General features: G+C 49.3%; 5 protein-coding genes across 5 annotated transcripts; 2 read left to right on the top strand and 3 right to left on the bottom strand.

Moving 5' to 3' along the window:
* Window positions 1-63: 63 nt before the first annotated feature.
* On the bottom strand, window positions 64-3,015 carry LOC117580771 (synembryn). The gene is made up of 2 exons (XM_034267465.1): window positions 2,810-3,015; window positions 64-2,722 (listed from the first exon to the last, which is right to left on the bottom strand). The coding sequence occupies exons 1-2, from the start codon at window positions 2,888-2,890 to the stop codon at window positions 1,094-1,096; spliced, it is 1,710 nt and encodes a 569-aa protein (XP_034123356.1). The 5' UTR covers window positions 2,891-3,015; the 3' UTR covers window positions 64-1,093.
* A 176-nt stretch (window positions 3,016-3,191) lies between these two features.
* Window positions 3,192-8,176, bottom strand: LOC117580941 (kelch-like protein 5). The gene is made up of 6 exons (XM_034267724.1): window positions 7,383-8,176; window positions 5,364-6,407; window positions 5,097-5,304; window positions 4,890-5,012; window positions 4,590-4,826; window positions 3,192-3,448 (listed from the first exon to the last, which is right to left on the bottom strand). The coding sequence occupies exons 1-6, from the start codon at window positions 7,961-7,963 to the stop codon at window positions 3,359-3,361; spliced, it is 2,283 nt and encodes a 760-aa protein (XP_034123615.1). The 5' UTR covers window positions 7,964-8,176; the 3' UTR covers window positions 3,192-3,358.
* Window positions 8,177-8,808: 632 nt separating this feature from the next.
* LOC117580912 (dual specificity mitogen-activated protein kinase kinase dSOR1) lies at window positions 8,809-11,428 on the bottom strand. The gene is made up of 4 exons (XM_034267674.1): window positions 11,022-11,428; window positions 9,590-10,229; window positions 9,208-9,534; window positions 8,809-9,123 (listed from the first exon to the last, which is right to left on the bottom strand). The coding sequence occupies exons 1-4, from the start codon at window positions 11,129-11,131 to the stop codon at window positions 9,010-9,012; spliced, it is 1,191 nt and encodes a 396-aa protein (XP_034123565.1). The 5' UTR covers window positions 11,132-11,428; the 3' UTR covers window positions 8,809-9,009.
* A 233-nt stretch (window positions 11,429-11,661) lies between these two features.
* Window positions 11,662-13,448, top strand: LOC117580911. The gene is made up of 2 exons (XM_034267673.1): window positions 11,662-12,035; window positions 12,099-13,448. Exons 1-2 carry the CDS (start codon window positions 11,848-11,850, stop codon window positions 13,255-13,257), a joined length of 1,347 nt encoding a protein of 448 aa, XP_034123564.1. The 5' UTR covers window positions 11,662-11,847; the 3' UTR covers window positions 13,258-13,448.
* Window positions 13,449-13,733: 285 nt separating this feature from the next.
* LOC117580910 (pickpocket protein 28) lies at window positions 13,734-17,491 on the top strand. The gene is made up of 3 exons (XM_034267672.1): window positions 13,734-14,021; window positions 14,077-15,338; window positions 15,403-17,491. Exons 1-3 carry the CDS (start codon window positions 13,840-13,842, stop codon window positions 15,711-15,713), a joined length of 1,755 nt encoding a protein of 584 aa, XP_034123563.1. The 5' UTR covers window positions 13,734-13,839; the 3' UTR covers window positions 15,714-17,491.
* The last annotated feature ends 402 nt before the right edge of the window (window positions 17,492-17,893 follow it).

Below are 17,893 nucleotides of genomic sequence, written 5' to 3'. Positions count from 1 at the left end.
TTATATATTTTCTATTTATAAATGCAAATTGTTCGATCGACGACAATAATTTAACACATTTGATTCTTGTTATAAGAGCGGTTATAATGGCAGATTTATCAACCCATCGAGCATCTATCTGCATAATTGTGTATAGTATTTATTGATATCTTCTATCGCTATAGCAAATTGAACACAATAAAGCTCCATGTAGGATTTGGTTAATGCATAAACGAGTACAAAGAGACCACGTCTACGACACGTGACTGTGAGACTACCCAAAATATTGTTTCTCCTCTTTCCAGAGTCTTTTCGTAATGTCTGCTTTAAAGATTTAAATTTAAAAGTGTGTAAACATAATGCAGAAGGGTTTATGCTTTGGCCAGCAACTTTTATCTCTGCTGAGACTAACAAAAAATGTACTTGGAATCATTCGTTTACAAGAGCCATTCGCTGATTTCCTCTTTTAAGTTTACCTCACTCGCGTCCATCATAGATAGACTTAATAATTACTTTAGTTAGTTGCTAGCATTATAGTTACGTACAGCACACACGAGACATGTATAACAGATGTAGGTTGGAGCGCTGGTGCGAAATACGTGTAGATCTGATTAAACATAAGCTCTTCCTTCATGTGTTCAATGTAAATTCAAAGCCAAATTGAGGCTGCAACTCGCACACGAACTTCATGCACTTAGATCGTAAATGTATAATTAGAATTAGGATTTATATAAATACACATGCACTTAAGTAAGTAGTACAAGGATTAGTCAAATTTGTCTATAGATCAATTTGTGGATCTTATTTTTTTGCATTTTTGTATACATATAAAAGATTTTAGTTTTTGGTTTTTCTATTATTTGTGGATTTGCCTTTCTATTTTTTGTTTTTCGAGGCCCCCATCTATCCCCGTTCCCGGACCCTAGCTGGAAGACCCCAACGATTGTTATGCATTTTGGTTTTTTTTTTCGATTCAAGCGAACGATGGAAGGTGCTGTGGAGGAGTCGGTCCCAAGTGGCTCTGCGAGTCTGCATTGGAACCCATTCCGTGCATACAGCAGGCAGCAAGCAGCAGGTGCAGTTTGTTTTTGGGTCGCTTGTAGACTGCTGCTGCTTAGGTTTTGCGCTTCTGCTCCAGCTGCTGCTGCGGCAGTTCCTCCTGGAGCTGCAGAATGTGCTCTAGAGGCTGAGGCTTCCCATCCTTGTCAATGAGAGCGGGCTTAACGATGCCACCCTGGCGGAGCTGCTCGATGAGATTGACCAGCTGCAGCGCTTCCCTCTCCTTCTGCTCGTCGGTCATGTCGTCCAGCGGATTGTGCCTGGATTTGGGCTCCACACAGCCGAGAACAGGATTAATGCCCTGCTGCTGCTTTTTGTACTCCTCGGTGTCACTGTCCTCGCTGTCCGAGGAGTAGTCGGCACCCTCTACGCGGCGGCAGTCGAGGATCCCACGCTTGGCAAACAGACCAGCCGCATTGCCATATCCCGTGTACTTGATCATCCGACCAACGTCCTCTTTGCAGAGGACAAACAGCAGCTCAGCGGCGAGGTCGCGCAGTATCATGGCGGGCAGCGTGAGGAAGCGGCAGAGGTGATTGCGCAGCTCCTGGCCAATCTCCGGACGCTGGGTGACATCGCGCAGTGGCGGCAGAATCTCCTGCCTCAGATAGTGACGCATCACGCGATCGCTGCGGGAGCACTTCACCAGAACGGTCAGCACCGGCGAGAGCAGCTCATGGGAGCTGGCCTCGGCCTCCTGCTGGGCCAATGCCTGCCGCAGATAGTTAAGGAGCACGGTCAAGCAGCGCACATTGCGCTTCTCGAAGCAGAGATCACAGCATTTGGGCGCCTTTGCCGCACCCGCACCAGCACCAGCCCCATCACCCGCCAACGCCTTGGGCTGCTCCTCGGCATTGCTGCACTTGAGGGTCAGCTCGACTAGGCAGCTGCTGGAGATGTTGGTCAGCAGATTGATGGCATGCGTGACCACCGAGCGCTCCTTGTCGGTGGCCATTTTGCCAAAACGGAGCAGAAGCTCCCGCAGAACGCCGGTCAGATGCAAGCTCTGGATTTCGTATTCGTTGGGACTCTTGTCCGGGGCACTGGTCACATTGAACATCACCTTGAGCAGCTCGCAGATGATGTTGAGCTGCTCCTCGCTGCAGCAGGGCTCGGCCAGCTTGTCGTCCAGCCATTTGGTCATGTAGGTGAGGCCGTTGAGATCGATTTGGAGACGAGTGCGTGCCGCTGGCTCCAGAGCTGTCAGCAGAAACAGCAGCTTCATGTCGTAGTACTCGAGGGCGCAGGGATGACGCATCGAGGAGGCCACCCGCTTTAGGATGGCGTCCAGGCAGTGTTGGCGCAGGCACTGACGACGGCAGTCCGCACTCTGGTACACCAAATTGCACAAGCACTTCAGGGCTTCGGCTATAATGTCCGACTGGGCCGTGCTGGGCTGCTCTTGCTGCTGGCCCTCCTCCTGCTGCTTGAGCTCGTCGGGGGTGGCTGGCAGCTTGAGGGCGCTGGCCTCTACGCGGGCCAGCCTGAGCAGCTGGCTGACCTCATGCTCGATGTAGTTGGTATGCAGACTAAACTCGTCGCGGGTCAAAATCCTCACCGTGTTGAGGCACTGGGTGTGCAGGTGACCCAGCTGCGCGTCATCCAAGATGCCGAAGATGGCCAGCCACAGCTCATGCCACTGGTTGTCCGAGTGGAAGCTGTCAAAGACCAGGAGATCCGCGTGCTGCACAGTACATATGGAGTTTGTTTGATTTTACCATGGAATGAATGGAACGGATGAGCATGGGCCACCATATTGTTGGTATCCTACCTTTTTATTGAACTCATTCAGTATGCCTGGGATGTGGTCAGCTTCCCTGCCCTCTAGCCGTTTCAGATGCTCCGCGTCCATGCTACCTACTCCGCTTTGTGCGTTTTCAATTAACGCTAATTGGATTTTAAGCAAATTTCAATTCTATGACAAATGAGAGACAGAGAGAGAGAGAGTATAAAAAACAGAGAGGAATATGGCCGGGAGAGAGCGCAGAGTTTCCAGCATTAGTTATCGATACGGTCAGAGGTGGTCACGGTCCGCTACGGACTATCGATATTCAATACGTCACATACATGGCGTGAAAAAAACGGTTGAGTTTTCAAACAAGCAGCTTCCGTTTAAATAAGGTATACGATTGATTTATTAAAAAAAATAAATATTCAGTTTATACATTTATGCATAGTGTATGTTTTGTGTAAAAATATAGGTATAAGTATGTGTGTAAATATAAAATAATACGTAATATTTGAAATTCTCTTCCTTGCTTTTTCTGTTTCCGTATCAGTGATTTGCTTAAATGTTTATAGTATTTCAGCTTTCTTTGCTTTACATATTATAGTAGTCGACAAACTCGACGGATCTAGGACGCCTATAGCAGATTGGATCCAATCTCACTGGCTTCCACTTCTTCTTTTTCTACAAAATACACGCGCACGTTTAATGCAGTCGAGAAACGAGGAAAACGTTCGGAAATGGGAAAAGAAAGAAATAAAAACATAATAAACAAATTAGAAATAAATGCTTGCTTATAGACACATATACATATGTAGTAGGAGTAGTAGTAGTAGTATTACATTGCTAATCGATGCCAATGAAGATGCAAATGTAACTCAAATCAATCAAAACTGGTTTCAAAGTGCCATTACATACATATGTACTGTTCTTACCAACTAAAACTTACTTATCTTTGCTTACTTATCTTCTTTGCATAAACACAAAAGGAATATGGTAGCGTTGCGTACACTTCACATGCAAATGAGCCGTTAATTGGATTTGGAATGTTCGGAATTTTGGCTAGGCACAGTCTTCTTTAGCAATTAATACACTGGGTCACTGTAATGAGTGGTATGGTGGAATGGAATGGAGTCGAATAGACGGTGTGGTGCGTGTGTGTGATGGATGTGTCTGTCTGTCACCTCGATTTGAGACCGTGCGAGCAGGGGAGCAGAGTACCGTAAGCATACGACCAAATGGAATGAATGAGATGCGAATGTAACTACGATAGATAGAAAAAAAACTAATATTCATCAAGCCTCGCCGCATGCATATCTTACACTTTATGAGATTTTTCTTGGATTTCGTTGGTATGCTCGAGAATCACGAGGAAAGTAGCAGCCAAGCCTGTGGCTTCAATGCAAAAAGTAGGAACTGGGAGAGGGTGGATATGCGGGAATGTCATGCCAACGGGTGCCAGGGGATCAATGCCAAAACACATAGTGGGGCGAGAGGCGACGCGAGCGTAAGCGGAGCATGGGTCGGGCTGCAGTTCTTGCCGTTAATGAGGGAATGGAAATCTTCGGGGGCCGAAGCTTCAAGTATCCTTGCAGATTAATACTAGTTCTACTGTGTCCAGATTAATTTAATTCAAGAGAATCAAACAAATGCACATGGGCAAGGGCTATGTCTAGTGGGCTTTCTATACTGCAAGAATATTATGGCTATGAACATCCGCAAGAACGGCAGCAACCAACAGCCACGAGCAGCTCAGAACGACAACAAAAACGAGAACAACAACTACAGTAGAAACAAATGTGGAATTGGAAGGTTTAAACTAAACTGTAGCACTGGGGGGCGGCTGCTGTGCCGCCGGCGGTATGACATTGGGTATGGCCACGACGCAGGCACCGGCCCGGGCAAATGCCATGGGGGTCAGCTCGTTCCAACCGTTGCGAACTGGATCGTATTCCTCAACGCTTTTCAGCGCATGATTGCCATCGTAGCCGCCAACGACAATCAGTCGATCACCAAGCAAGGCACAACCAATTGCGTCCCTTCCCAGGGCCAGTGAGCAAATCTAAGAGCGGGAGATAACGTTAACTTTTAGGTGCGAACCCCAGGGATGCCCCTGTAGACTTACCAGTGTCCAAGTATCGGTTGCTGGATCATAGCGTTCCACAGTTTCAGTGCGACAGACCATAGGGTTGCTGGCGGGGCAATCGTGCCCACCCAATGCATAAAGAAACCCGTTTGCCACCGTCACCTGAAACCAAACAAAAAACGAAGGTAAATCAGTTAATCAGTTTCATACGAATTCGGTAGTCCGTGCGCTTCCCGGACGACTTACGCCCACACCACCGCGACGACGATTCATGGGCGCCAGCAGGCTCCATTTGTTCGTGTGCGGATCGTAGCATTCGATGGAACGATGGCAGACGGAACCATCACGTCCGCCCACCGCATAAAGGCGGCCACTTAGAACCGCCACACCGGCAGTGGAACGCATCGAGGACATGGGCGAGACATAGCTCCAGGTACGAGCTATGGGGTCCCACCTAAGGCACAGAAAAATCATTCAATCAAAGCGGATGTCCAACAATTGGGTTCAACTTACCGCTCAACTGTGTTTAGGTAGCTCCAGCCATCATGCCCGCCGACAGCATAGAGTGGACCCTCGAGCACAGCCACACCCAGACCGTGGCGTGGCGTGGCCATAGGATTCAATGGGACCCAGGACATTGTGTTCAGGTCGAGGCTCTCCACAGTGTTGAGGGTCTTCAGGCCATCCCGTCCGCCCACCAAGATCAGTTTGTCCTCCATGACAGCGGCCCCGAACTGTAGGCGACGTCCAGTCATGTGCTTAAACGGAGTCCACTTGTCCAGGCGGGGGCAGTAGCTTTCGATGCTGATCGCTCCCTTGTGGGCATCCATGCCGCCGACAGCTAGTAGTCGGCCAACGGTTGACTTTCTGGGCGTAGTGCGCTCGGTGGCGATGCGGGAACGGCGCTCGGGCATTAGGTGCCACTTGAAGGCTTCCATGACCAGCTGCTGGCACTCGTTGGCATTGCAAACGTTCTCCACGTGGTCCATGATGAAGGCCGGCTGGAGCAGCGGCAAACGAACGAGGGCCAGCAGCTCGGGAATCTGCTGCTCCCGGTTGGGGGAGTCGTGCCGCACCCATGACATGAGGCTGTGAAAGACGTCCTGTTCGGAGGGCACATTGAGATCATCGCTGCACAGCAGCTTGCCCAGCTGGTCGGCGTTTAATTGGAAGAACTCCTGGTTCTGGCACACCTGCATGAAGTACTGGCACGTGTAGGACTGGGCCAGTCGCAGCAATGTCGTGCAGCTCTGCTGCTCGGCGAAGAAAGCGAATCCCAGACAGTTGGAGGGGTGCAGCTGCCTGGCCAGGAAGTTGCAGCAGGCAGTGACTACCGATGTGAGCTGCAGCAGGCAGGCCGTCGCCAGCAGCGTCTCCACGGTGTCCTCGCGCAGCTCGATGAAGCCCGTGTAGCAGTATTGAACCAGCAGATTCAGTGCGTCCCCTGGCACCTCGCCGAGCGTCACCTCCTGCTCCTTGGTCTCGCGCAGTGAGCCCGTGAACATTGCCGAGAAGTAGGCACTGGAAGCTGATAGCACCAGGCGATGTGCGGGCACTCTGCAGAACAGCAACAAAAACAACAACATCAAAACATGTATGAGATAGTACGAAGGTGAATGATGTACGGGAACCGGATTAAAGAATCTCGAATCTTCTTGAACTCCATCTAATGATCATCACTGGAATCATTTCAAAGCATTAGTACGTAAAAACGATCTGCACGGCTACGCAAAAGAAGATTCAAAGTATTGCCGTATGCATTTGTACCGCACTGTATGCATCCGAGTTCCTTCCCCTTTCTTTTCTACGATCGGAGGGTTTTCATGAGGAAAAACCGGTTGAATGCACAAAGCATCAAAGGAAGCATAAAACAGAGTTGCAAATGTACATACAAACATATGAATGCATTTACTTTTGTGCACATTTTTCTGCACAAATCATCGCACTATTAATCTTGATTGGAAATCGAAAAAAACTATACGCATCTTTCCATATCTTCCACTATCTTTACCCGCCATTGTCATTGTTCCGTTCCCCTCTCTCACGAATAAAAACGAAACAGATTGCGGAACTGCATTCGCTTCTCTCCATCTCTTTCACTCGCTTGATCACTTGTCGGCCCGTTTGCGTTTGCTCAACTCTCAGCCGCTCAGTTGACTAGTCCCAGCTCCTCCTCAGCTCTCGTGCAGCAGACGCAATTAGTGCGACGCGTTCGGTGGGTGTGTATGAGTGTTTACTGTTGGAATCGCGTTGGGGACAGCGGCAGCGACAGCGCAGAAAACAGACAAAGAACCCCAAGTGAACTGAGCCGAAGTGAAGGTCAGCTGCAGGAGGGGAAGTGCCGGGGGAATCAAGAGTGCGAGAGAGCAAGAAAGAGAAAGAAGAACACGCTAAAGAATTGCTAATGAATCGCAGAACGGGGATGGGTGGATGTGGATGTGGAGAGGCGAAGGCAAGGCACGGAACGGCAAGGCAATTGGAAGGGGCCCAACTTTCCAATTTGAATTCCTTTGTCTTTCGTTTTTGACTCACCGCTTCCCATCGATCCCAGCGATTAGGGTGACATCGCACAGCTGCTGGCTGTCCACGTACAGCTGCATCCGCTTAAGGATGTTGTCGGCATGATCCCGGCAACGGAAGAACTCGTCCTGGCTGCCGGCGGAGTTCAGGCTGCCCAGGCTGTAGTCCCGGGAAAGGGACTCCAGTGTGCTGTCTGCCAGCATGGATATGTGTCCCGATGTGGAGGCAGTGGAATCCCGGCTGGGACTCTCCTTTTGATTAGCTGCTGACATGATGATGGATGATTGAAATTGGTTTTCCTTTCCTTCGATTATGTTCCACAGATTCTCCCCTCCGTCAAATGCAGTTGCAGTTGCAGTTACCGTTTCCGTTGCTGCTGCTGCGGAACGTCTGCATTGGAGCTCTGTCTTGAACTTACTGTCGCGTCGCTTGTTGTTGTTATGGAGCGTGGTCGATCGGCTTGTTGCTCCAACTACAATTTGCGTCGCGTAGCGTTGCGTTTGCGTTGCTGCCGTCGCCGTTGCCGTTGCAACAAAGAACTCTTGTTTCAATTTGCCTGTGTTTGTGCTGCTGCCGCTCTCTCCCTCACCCATTCAATCACCCACATGGCTTCTGTGTTGACTGCGTCTCGATGTGGTCGCTGCCTCTCCTCTTTCATTGGCAATTGCAATTATTCAGGAGGGTACGGGCACTGGCACTGGCCAAAACTGCGTGCTGGATCCGCAACTGTGCAAAAAAATGCTTATCAGCAAAATGTACGTGTATTTGTTTATATACAATGCAGGCAACACAGCTGTTTCTGCTACTTTATTTATTTTTCCCGACTAGAGATGGGCGATACTTGCAATATCGGTATCCGTCGATAGCTAAGTACAACCGGTTTTAATTTAAAATCAAATCAAAATTTGTTAATTGGAAAATAAATCCATCTTATACAAATACATTTTTAATGACAGTAGTAACCATTGAATTTGACAGGAATCCTTAAATGTAAGTCCCACTACTACTTTCGGGTCCGATTTTCTTTCAGTATGGGAACACGATTGGTTAGGCCTATGGCAGGAATTTGCAGTAGATGGACCTTCGTCATTTCGCAGAATTCGGCCAGTGCGCCTTCCAATGAAAACTGTAAAGCACAAGCCCGATGTCCTAGCAAATATTTTAATATTTTTGCGGCCTTCTGGGGAGAAGAAAATACATTTGAAGCTCTGAAAAAGGTTTGGAACCCAACGGCTCAACTCGTTTTGGAACAACGTTTCTGGTTTTTTCATGGTTTAACTTTGATTTTATATTTTCGATTTTATAATTAGTTTGTTTTTGCAGTTGTTGATTGTTTCCTCCTTTTTTTTGCGGAGAATGAAACACGAAGTTTCCTTGTAAAAGAGCAAAATAGAAACACACAGAGAATTCGGAAGGATTCAAAAGAAATGGAAATACATAACATATGTATACGATGTATATCGATCTATATATATATGTTTTGTTTTGTATATGATACAACAGTATAGTACTTAGCTACATACAAATAGATAACATGTATGTGTTTTGTTTGTGCGTTAGTGAGAGCGGCACGGCGGGTGAGAGGGCCTATGGTGAATGGTGAATGGAGAGCGCAAAAACGCACAACGGAATGCAACATTTAGTTGGGCGAAGTATTGCGTTTTGGTGTCGACGGCGGCAGATCCATTGTCTTACACACCCATCCTGATATATCCACCTCCTCCACCTCCGCTTTGCGTATCCACGGATGACTCTTCACAGCGACAGAAAAAGAAGAAAAAAATTCGATCGAAATGATATTTGCGCAGCGGAATTGCACTATTTTTTGTTTACATACCAGCAGAGTCTTGAGATCGGCCCGCTCGTCGGGCTGCTTCTTGAGGCAGATGTCGACAAAGTCCTTGAACTCGTTAGAGAATATCTTATGTTCCAGCTTGGGCGGCGGTTCGTTCACTATATAGTCGAGCAGCTCGAAGATGGCCATCGCCCTTGGCTCATCGACGGGCTGATTGCTATCCTCGCTTTTGTCCGCAAAGATCGACTCTAAAGTGGCGTCATTTGGCGGCGGTATCGGATACATGCCGATGGCCATCTCCACCAGCGACAGTCCCAACGACCAAATGTCCGATTGCACCGAGTAATGAGTGCCCTGCAGGCGTTCCGGCTGCAACAGACAAGTATAGGGAAGTGGCAAGAACATTTTGGCAAGGGACACTCACTGACATGTAGCTGCGCGTGCCCACGAACGAATTGGCCATTGAGTCAATCAGCTGGCCAGACACTCCGAAATCACAGATCTTTATCTCTCCGCTGCTATTGACCAGGATATTGCTCGGCTTCACATCCCGGTGGATGATAGCATGCTTGTCCCGCAGATAGCTGAGGCCCTTCAGAACGGCGAGCGTTATCCGTCCCAGGATCGATTCGGGTATTCGCCCGGCCCGCTTCAGTATGAGGTCGAGCGACCCGCCGTCCATGTACTCCATGCATATGCTAATCTCACCATCGCTGTAGAAGGCGCCGTAGAAGCCGACAATGTGTGGGAAGTTGCACTCGTGCAGGACCTTCAGCTCGCGCAAGATTTGCTTCTTGATGGCCGGCTTCACCTCCAGATGAATCAGTTTCCTCGCCATTATCAGGTTTGTGTGCGTGTGTCGGACTTTCATGACCACGCCGCCGTTCCCGGAGCCAAGTTCGCCCAGCTTCTCCAGGTCCTCGTCGGAGAGTTCGCCAATCTTCTCCTTTTGGCTGAGGAACACCTTTATCCTCTTGCGCTCCGTGTCGTCCATGTCCAGGCCCTCTAGAGTCTCGGTTAATGCATCAATGCTCGTTTTTGGCTTTCCCAGCAAGCTGTGTGTTCTTTAATTTAACTTTTTAATGAATTTTTGCAGAACAAAAAACGAAAAGTAGAGCTAGGAGAGAGGGGTGGATGGGGATGCAATAGAGGGTAAAGGGGTAAGGGGTAGGGGGTGAATGCAAGGCCAGGGTGTATACTCATACTAGGTAATCTCCAAGTCCCTCTTTTCGCATAATCGCATTCAGTTGCATTTGAGTACGGTATGTGGTGCTGCTGCATGCACGACAGAGAGCGAGAAAGAGCGACTCGTGCCACCTGGAGGGAGTGGGACCTTACCTTGTATAAGCTTACCATGTGCCATCCCTAAAATATCCTTGTCTCTTTTCCACCCACTGTGGGTGACTTCGTGCTTTCGGGCCGTAGGTGTAGGTGTGGGTGTGTGTGCGATATGTTTAAAATGACAACGGCATCGCCAACAACAGCAGTAGCAGCAGCAGCAGAAGCGCACACCCACCCACCCATCCTTATACGCCATTTCAAAGCAGACCCGGCCAACTGTTCATACCCAGCACCCACTACGGGTAGATTAGTCGCTTATCTCGAACATTTAAAACATACTACTTTTACTGCAAGATCGCGTCCATTTGTTGGCCAAAATGCGACATGGTAAAGTTCCATGCTAAATCACTTGAGACAACACCTTAGCGCAGAAATTACCTAACATCACCGTACTGAGTGCTGGGAATACAGTATGAGGTAGTCGAGCATGGGCCACTGTTGACAAATGAAAACTAGGCGATTTGTGCGAGAAATGTTGGGAATTAGAATTAATTAGATATAAATGTCATATTTACTCTGTGCCCGATGGTGTCTTAAATGGTGGCGTTGGGGCCACTTGTGCCGCTGCAACAGTTGCCTCCGTGTTAACCGGCGGCAGCACCAGGTTCAGCTTGTTCTTCGACATCTCGGCCAAAATGCAAAAAAACACACGCACAATACCAACAATACCAATGCGCTGGCGGCAGCGTCGGCGTTTTGCGGATGGCGCGGGGCGGTGACGAGGCTAGGGCCGGGCCAGCTGCGAACGTCAATCCGGCAAAATTGTATAACCAAAAGAAGTGCGGTGCGTGTACTCCAGCCGCTATGCAAAGGGCAAAAAAAAGTGCAGTTTTTTTTTTGCTTGTCTGCAAATTCGCCGACACGGCTATTTTTTTTACTTTTTGACGCTGCGCGAGCTAGTAATGTTGGTTCCCAATGAGTGGTAGCGATACTGATATCGATGGTGTGCGGGAAACTATCGGTTGTACAAAATGCACTATTCAAGTGTGCAGATTACCTTAATTGTTAGAATAGTTCCTCTTTCCAGTTGAAAATATGATTAAAGAAGCTACTTAAGCTCATGGATACACAAGGATTTTTTGTTCGTCTGTTTAATCCGCTTATCGATATGCGATACGTGTTGCTTCCGCATATCGATACAGCCAATACCACAGTTATTTCTATTCCGCTCATGTCCCACAGCTGATGGTACAACAAATAGCAAAATCATCCAAATTTGTATTGTTGTGCAAAATTTAAAAAGCTAATATTCGAATTTTGTATTTTGGGTGCCGTTGCATGCGGTGCAGAACATGATAGAGAAGTGCAAATGATCTGCTGGAGGAGCAGCTGGATAGTGCGATGCAGCTAGATCAAAAGATGGAGGACGAGCAGCATGAGCAAAGCTCGTCGCAGGAGCGCTTTGAGTTCAGCCCCCAAGCCATGGCCCCCGAGCTAATTAACGTGGCCAACCAGGACTGTGATGCACTGGCAAAGCTGGCCTACAATCTATACAAGCTGTCCAATGATGACCACATAGTCATTGATCGGTAAGTAAATAAATTCGTTCTACTTTTAACAAATTTGCGTAACTTGCGTCCGTCCATTGCCAGCAAGCGAAACGAAGTGATACGCACAGATGCCGTGACCAGTCAGATGACCATCTACCGCTGCCTGGATCCCATAGGCATGGGAATGCGCCCAGCGGAGATAAAACACATTCCTCTCAAAGTTGGTCGCCCACCGAAACGCATTCAGACTACACAGGCAGCTGCTGTGCCTCTACGACAGGTGCCGGCAGTGCCGTCTGAGGGCACACATCGTACGCGTTCCGGTCGCCTGGTGCGTCCTTCAATGCCGCAAACAGCGCCAGTTCCAACTGGCATTGCCTCAGAGCCAACATCCGCCCAGCTTTTGGAGGCATTGGTGGCTGATCTACGGGACAAGGACTATTACGCTCCGATGCCAGCCCCAAAGATCTCGCCCGTCAAGACTGCCGTCACCCAACGGTCTGTGCCCAAGAATGCCATTTGCCCGGGCTGCAACAAAATCTTCCTTGGCCGTCGCATGCAGCGTCATTTTGTCAAGTTTCCCGAGCACATGCCACGCCCATCAGAGCAGTCGCAGCACCCGCTGCAGAGTCAGCCACTTCAAGCCACGTCCCAGCCCCATCAGCCATCATTGTTTGGTCTTCTAACCACCCAACTGCAGCGCCACTCGCACCTCAGCGAGGAGCAGCGAGCCGATCTCTTCCTGCACGAGTTGAACGACTTTGTGGCACAACTGCAGCTGCGGAGCACACGCCTCATACGCAACACATCCGGCCTGCATTTTGTAAACGCGCGCATTGCCCGCGTCCTGGGCATACCCGAGGGCCAGTATGCCTTGGACATGTCAGCGATGGAGTCGGCACAGGCACCCACACCGGAGCCCGAGCAGCTGTTGCACGCGGGGCCAGTCGTTGGCGGTGGGCGTAACCTGGTCGACTACACCGGACTCAGCATGTCGCTGGATGATACGCTCACCGATGAGGCAGCCCAGCGGCTGAATCTGTCAGCGGGCGGCAAACTCCTGCCACCGTCCGAGGAAAGCTTGCTGCGAAATGTGAGCGACCTGATGCAGCCCCCAGTGGCCGGGGCACCACCCACCTTGGGACATGGCTACGATCATGCCAGCGACAATGCCGTGGAGGCGCTAAGCATGAAGGAGACACCCAATGCGGCAGCCATTCTAGATCTCAAAGTGGACTTTTTCCAATTCAATCCGAATTAGTTGGCTCTTTTGGCTGCTACATTTTGACCCACCCAGCCCTGCCCTACCCTTTACTCTTTAGAGTATTTTAATGAATAAGAAAAAACAGATTTTAATCTAATGCAAGTCCTCCAATCCTAGGCTAGGGTCACGCGAAGTTACTTGAAATTATTTATGAAGTTGCCAACATTAAACGATGCCCCAATGAATACGTAAACTTGAATTTTAAATGGATCCTACGCAGAGTACTCAATGCATCTGTAAATGTAGATTTACATATATATTTTCTTGTACAAACAACACAGAAACCATTGGGCAATGCAGGTGGGTGTTGGCTTTGATTTTCGACCTTTGGTGATTTTGAATTTGGACTTTATGGTTAGCAAACATTTGCATTTTCTGGTTGCCTTGCCCGGCACATTCAATTTGGCAGTTAAGGCTGCCAAATGGTCAACGCAATCGTTGCTGTTTGCCCACAGCCAATATGATTAGCACTGATGACCGGGAATGGAAATTGAAATTGAAATTGCAAGTGCAAGTGCCAGCTCCTGACCCTCTGCTATAAATGCACTGCGGCGACGACCCTGCCTGGTTAGTGGCATCATGAAGTCAGCATTGACGGACAGCAGGCGGCGCCTCCGTTCATCCTCTACCCAAGATGAGGACGATGATGAAACAATGTGCAGCAGAGCTGCCGTCAAGCGGAGCATTGTCTACTATCTCAAAAACAGCACACTGCATGGGCTCAAGTACATTGCCGAGGAGAGCATTACCATACCAGAGCGGTAAGTTATCAATTGACAATTGATTGTTGATGCATTTTTCGATCAATATTTGTAGCGTTTTCTTTGGCATTGCCTTTGTGCTGGTGGTGATGCTGTCGGGTTTCTTTATATCGAACGTGTACGGCAAGTGGAGCGCCTCGCCCATCATTATCTCGACGAGCGCCAAGCAGAAGCTGACCAGCAACATGCCCTTCCCGGCCATCACCATCTGCAACCTGAACCAGGCGCTGCTCAGCCGCGTGCAGCGCATCTCCCGCTCGAGCAGCAACTACTCGCTGCTCATGGGACTCTGCGATCAGGGCGGTGATCTGACCATCTCCTACATCGGCACCTGGAAGTACTTCAAGGCGATACTGGTGGAGGTGGCCCAGCCGTGCGACGAGATGCTGCTCTCCTGCAGATTCGGCTCCCGCCTGGAGCAGTGCTCCATGCTCTTCAATTCGATCCTCACCGATGACGGCCTCTGCTGTAACTTCAATGCCCTCGATCCCTCGTATCTGATACGGAACTACAGCGACGATGTGCGTCTGGAGCCGCCGCAGCAGAACGGCCGCTACGAGGCCATCGACTGGACAGCGGAGCGTGGCTATGCCAAGAAGCTGCCCGAGTTCTTCTATCCCCGCACCTCGGGCGGCACCGGCATACGCATGGGACTCACAGTGGTGCTGAATGCCTCGATAGCGGAGTATTACTGCACCAAGTCCATGAGCGTGGGCTTCAAGGTGCTCGTCCACAATCCGGCCGAGCTGCCGAAGGTCAGCAACTATGGCCTCATCGTGACGGCGGGCAGGGAGGCGCGCATACCCATTGAGCCCGTGTACGAGGATGCTCTGCCCACGATCAGATCGATCAAGAAGTCGGTGCGTCGCTGCCTCTTCTCGGACGAGAATGACTTGGCCTACTATCGCACCTACTCCCGCAAGAACTGCGAGCTGGAGTGCGAGGCGAAGCTGCTGCTGCGCGAATGCAACTGCGTCCTCTACTATCTGCCGCGTATCGATCCGGCGGCACGGGTCTGCGGGCCGAACGACAACATCTGCACGAATCGCGTCCAAACTGAGATCGAGTCCTCGCTGACGAATCTCTCCTGCGAGAACTGCTGGCCCGGCTGCTTCGAGCTGACCTACAAGGCCACCTTGTCCACCTCGTCCATCGTGTCGGATCCGCGCTTCCAGTCCGGCGAGGATCTGCCCGAGTACATCTTCAAGGGCGAGCACAGCAATGCCAGCGAGCTCTCCATACTTCACTTTTACTACATGACCAACACCTTTCGCAGCACCACCAAATCCGAGATGTTTGGCTTCACCGAATTCCTCTGTGAGTGTCAAAGAATCCCCGTTTCATGTCCACAAATGTCGATACCAAAACGTTTCCTTCCTAGCAAACACTGGCGGCCTGCTGGGCCTCTTTATGGGCTTTAGCATTTTCTCAGTGATCGAAATTGTCTACTACATCACGGTGCGTCCGTATTGCGCATCCCGCACGCTGCACCAACGCCGCCGACGTCGCCTCGAGCAGCTCCGCTGGCTGACGCCCATTCGGGCTCCAGGCAAGCAGCTGCAGCGACGCTTACGCCGACGCCGCCTGCTGCCACCTGTCTACAGCAAGCCGAAGCATAATCTCTGGCAGACGTTGCAAGTGCGACCGGCGGACACTGGGTCGGAGCCGCCCGCCTATCCCTACCTGGACTGAGGATGAGTTCGTCGAGTATTGATTCGAAGTCAATAAATAAACCAAAGCCAATGGCTGGGCCAACGAACGGGGTGGGCTGGTGATTGTTGGTTGCACGGGAAGCACAGACTGCGCCCACAACAATTCCCAAAAGTTACCCGATAATGGCGCTAATCGACACGCGACTCTCAATTTAATTGATACTTTGCTCGCGGTCCGTTTGCTGTCATTACAGAGACAAGTAAAGTCGCTCGATTGGTGCAGACAATGAGATTGAGGAGACATTCAATATAGCTGGCAGAACTCCCCTCATATTTGCAGAAATAAACTCAGATCCGCCTAGTATTTTACCATCAATATCTTGGCTACTGTCAAGCTCCTGCTAGGGTATCCAAATTTCGTATTCGGTGAAAGATAATTTTGGTATCATCGGGCAATTCCATTGGCATTTCGGCATTTTGCTTCTAACGAATTTCAAACATGACCAAAAAATATTCCGGGCCAAAAGCTTGCCTCTGATGTCACTCTCTCTCTCTCTCTCGGTCTCGTCATGTCTCGTATCTGTGGGATAGATTTTTACGAGCTGCCTGGTAGGAGATTTTTGAACACAACTGAAATGAGGGTGTTCTGTCCTCTCCCTCTTATCATCCTATTTTGTTGGCGCGTCAATGTCAAGTGGGGCAAGTGTCGGTTTCTGCGACTTCTTCACTTCACATCTCACATAGCCCTAAGTACATAAGTGCCTCTTGCCGCATGCCATGTGGCAGTGGCAGCATAGGCATAGGCAGAGGCATAGCCATAGGCATATTAATTCTGAGGGGCACACACAGGGCCATCCCCATTGCCTCTTCCCTGCTGCGCTTTATTACACGGCCAGCTGGAATATCTCACATAGCGCTTTCCAGTGTTTCCAATATTTTTCCGGTTTTTTTTTCCGTTTTTTGATTTTCAATTTTGGATTTCTGTTTTTCTGTGGGGTGGTGGTAGCCTCCGATAGAGTGTAAACAAACAAGTGCCGGGTACTACAAGTAGATCTTGCCAGGGCCGTCGGCAAAAAAAGGGAATGAGAAGGCGATGACCTGTGCCCCAAGTATCCTCGGCAACAATCAAATGTTCGAATCTTATATGTACCACAGATAGCATAGAAATAAAAGCAAGTACTTCTTACACACATTTCTTGTAGCTTTCCTTCGGTATTCAACTGAAACAACTGCTCTCTGTACTATTCCCTTGTGCTATTTTCTATCTGCCAGTCCATATAATCAATGTCTGTGGCCATATATTATTATCTGTCTGTCTGTCTGTCTGTCTGTCGGCCAGGCCATTTGACTTTCATTGCCCCGTAGTTGCTTTGCTTTGCTCATAGATTCCTCCGGTTTTATGGATTCGATGGTCTGTGATTCATTCGAAGCAGAAAAAGCAAACCAACAGCGTGACTGGACCGCACCGGCAACATGTGCTGCCGTTTCGGAGCAATTGATGGCCTACACCTACACACATGGTGCACACGACAACTTCTCTTCCCTTTCCGGTTCCTCGCAGAGTTTTATTCATTGATGAATTTTTAGGGTTTTAGCTGATTATTTTAAGGCAATTCCTTTATTGAGTAGAAGTTTTTCATTGCATTACATCTTACATTACAGGTCTCCTTACATTTGCCTTGACGACATCAAGCCGAAGCCCTCTCCCGCCTAAGTGACTGAGGGGTGCTGCTGCATGACGCGCGAAGCTGTCGCTGGAGAGACACGTACGCAGGTGTTGGGCTAAAATTCGAGCAAAATTACACCTAAACATGAAAATTACCAAAATATACCATCTAATAATTTGGGCCAAAAGGCAAACGTATAAGTTTAGTTCCTAAAATGTAGTTTCCATTCCTCGTTGTTTAATTTATTGTTATTGTTTATTGTTATTTAATTAAAAGCCGACCGAAGGGCGCACCCATAACAATAAAAAGACTCACCCACCTTACATAACCATACCGCACTGTATAGTACGCGTAGTACTCACGGACGTACAATGTTTATGCAGAGGGAACAGCCATAATAGACGAGCCGCAGCAACAATTGGCCATCCCACGTGGTGGATTTGGATATTTGTAGATTTGGATGTGGATGTGGATGTGGATATGAGGTGGCAACGCATCTCATTCCGTGGCATTTTCGTTTCTTATGGGAGCAGCAGCGGCAGCAACAGCAGCA

The sequence above is a fragment of the Drosophila guanche genome, unplaced genomic scaffold, assembly GCF_900245975.1.
Source record: "Drosophila guanche unplaced genomic scaffold, DGUA_6, whole genome shotgun sequence".
Lineage (NCBI taxonomy): Eukaryota > Metazoa > Arthropoda > Insecta > Diptera > Drosophilidae > Drosophila > Drosophila guanche.
This window is presented reverse-complemented; position numbering and strand designations above follow the sequence as displayed.

Excerpts from the sequence above, each read along its gene's own strand:
- LOC117580771 (XM_034267465.1), bottom strand. The coding sequence starts at position 2,890 with ATGGACGCGGAGCATCTGAAACGGCTAGAGGGCAGGGAAGCTGACCAC. Across the intron at positions 2,723-2,809 it reads TGAATGAGTTCAATAAAAAG|CACGCGGATCTCCTGGTCTT; the intron begins GTAGGATACCAA and ends TGTACTGTGCAG.
- LOC117580941 (XM_034267724.1), bottom strand. The coding sequence starts at position 7,963 with ATGGGTGAGGGAGAGAGCGGCAGCAGCACAAACACAGGCAAATTGAAA. Across the intron at positions 6,408-7,382 it reads GCTGGGATCGATGGGAAGCG|AGTGCCCGCACATCGCCTGG; the intron begins GTGAGTCAAAAA and ends GCTGTTCTGCAG. Across the intron at positions 3,449-4,589 it reads AGCCGCCCCCCAGTGCTACA|AAAAAGAAGAAGTGGAAGCC; the intron begins GTTTAGTTTAAA and ends TGTATTTTGTAG.
- LOC117580912 (XM_034267674.1), bottom strand. The coding sequence starts at position 11,131 with ATGTCGAAGAACAAGCTGAACCTGGTGCTGCCGCCGGTTAACACGGAG. Across the intron at positions 9,535-9,589 it reads GCACGCGCAGCTACATGTCA|CCGGAACGCCTGCAGGGCAC; the intron begins GTGAGTGTCCCT and ends TGTCTGTTGCAG. Across the intron at positions 9,124-9,207 it reads CCGATCTCAAGACTCTGCTG|AGTCATCCGTGGATACGCAA; the intron begins GTATGTAAACAA and ends GTCGCTGTGAAG.
- LOC117580911 (XM_034267673.1), top strand. The coding sequence starts at position 11,848 with ATGCAGCTAGATCAAAAGATGGAGGACGAGCAGCATGAGCAAAGCTCG. Across the intron at positions 12,036-12,098 it reads GACCACATAGTCATTGATCG|CAAGCGAAACGAAGTGATAC; the intron begins GTAAGTAAATAA and ends GTCCATTGCCAG.
- LOC117580910 (XM_034267672.1), top strand. The coding sequence starts at position 13,840 with ATGAAGTCAGCATTGACGGACAGCAGGCGGCGCCTCCGTTCATCCTCT. Across the intron at positions 14,022-14,076 it reads AGCATTACCATACCAGAGCG|CGTTTTCTTTGGCATTGCCT; the intron begins GTAAGTTATCAA and ends CAATATTTGTAG. Across the intron at positions 15,339-15,402 it reads TGGCTTCACCGAATTCCTCT|CAAACACTGGCGGCCTGCTG; the intron begins GTGAGTGTCAAA and ends TTTCCTTCCTAG.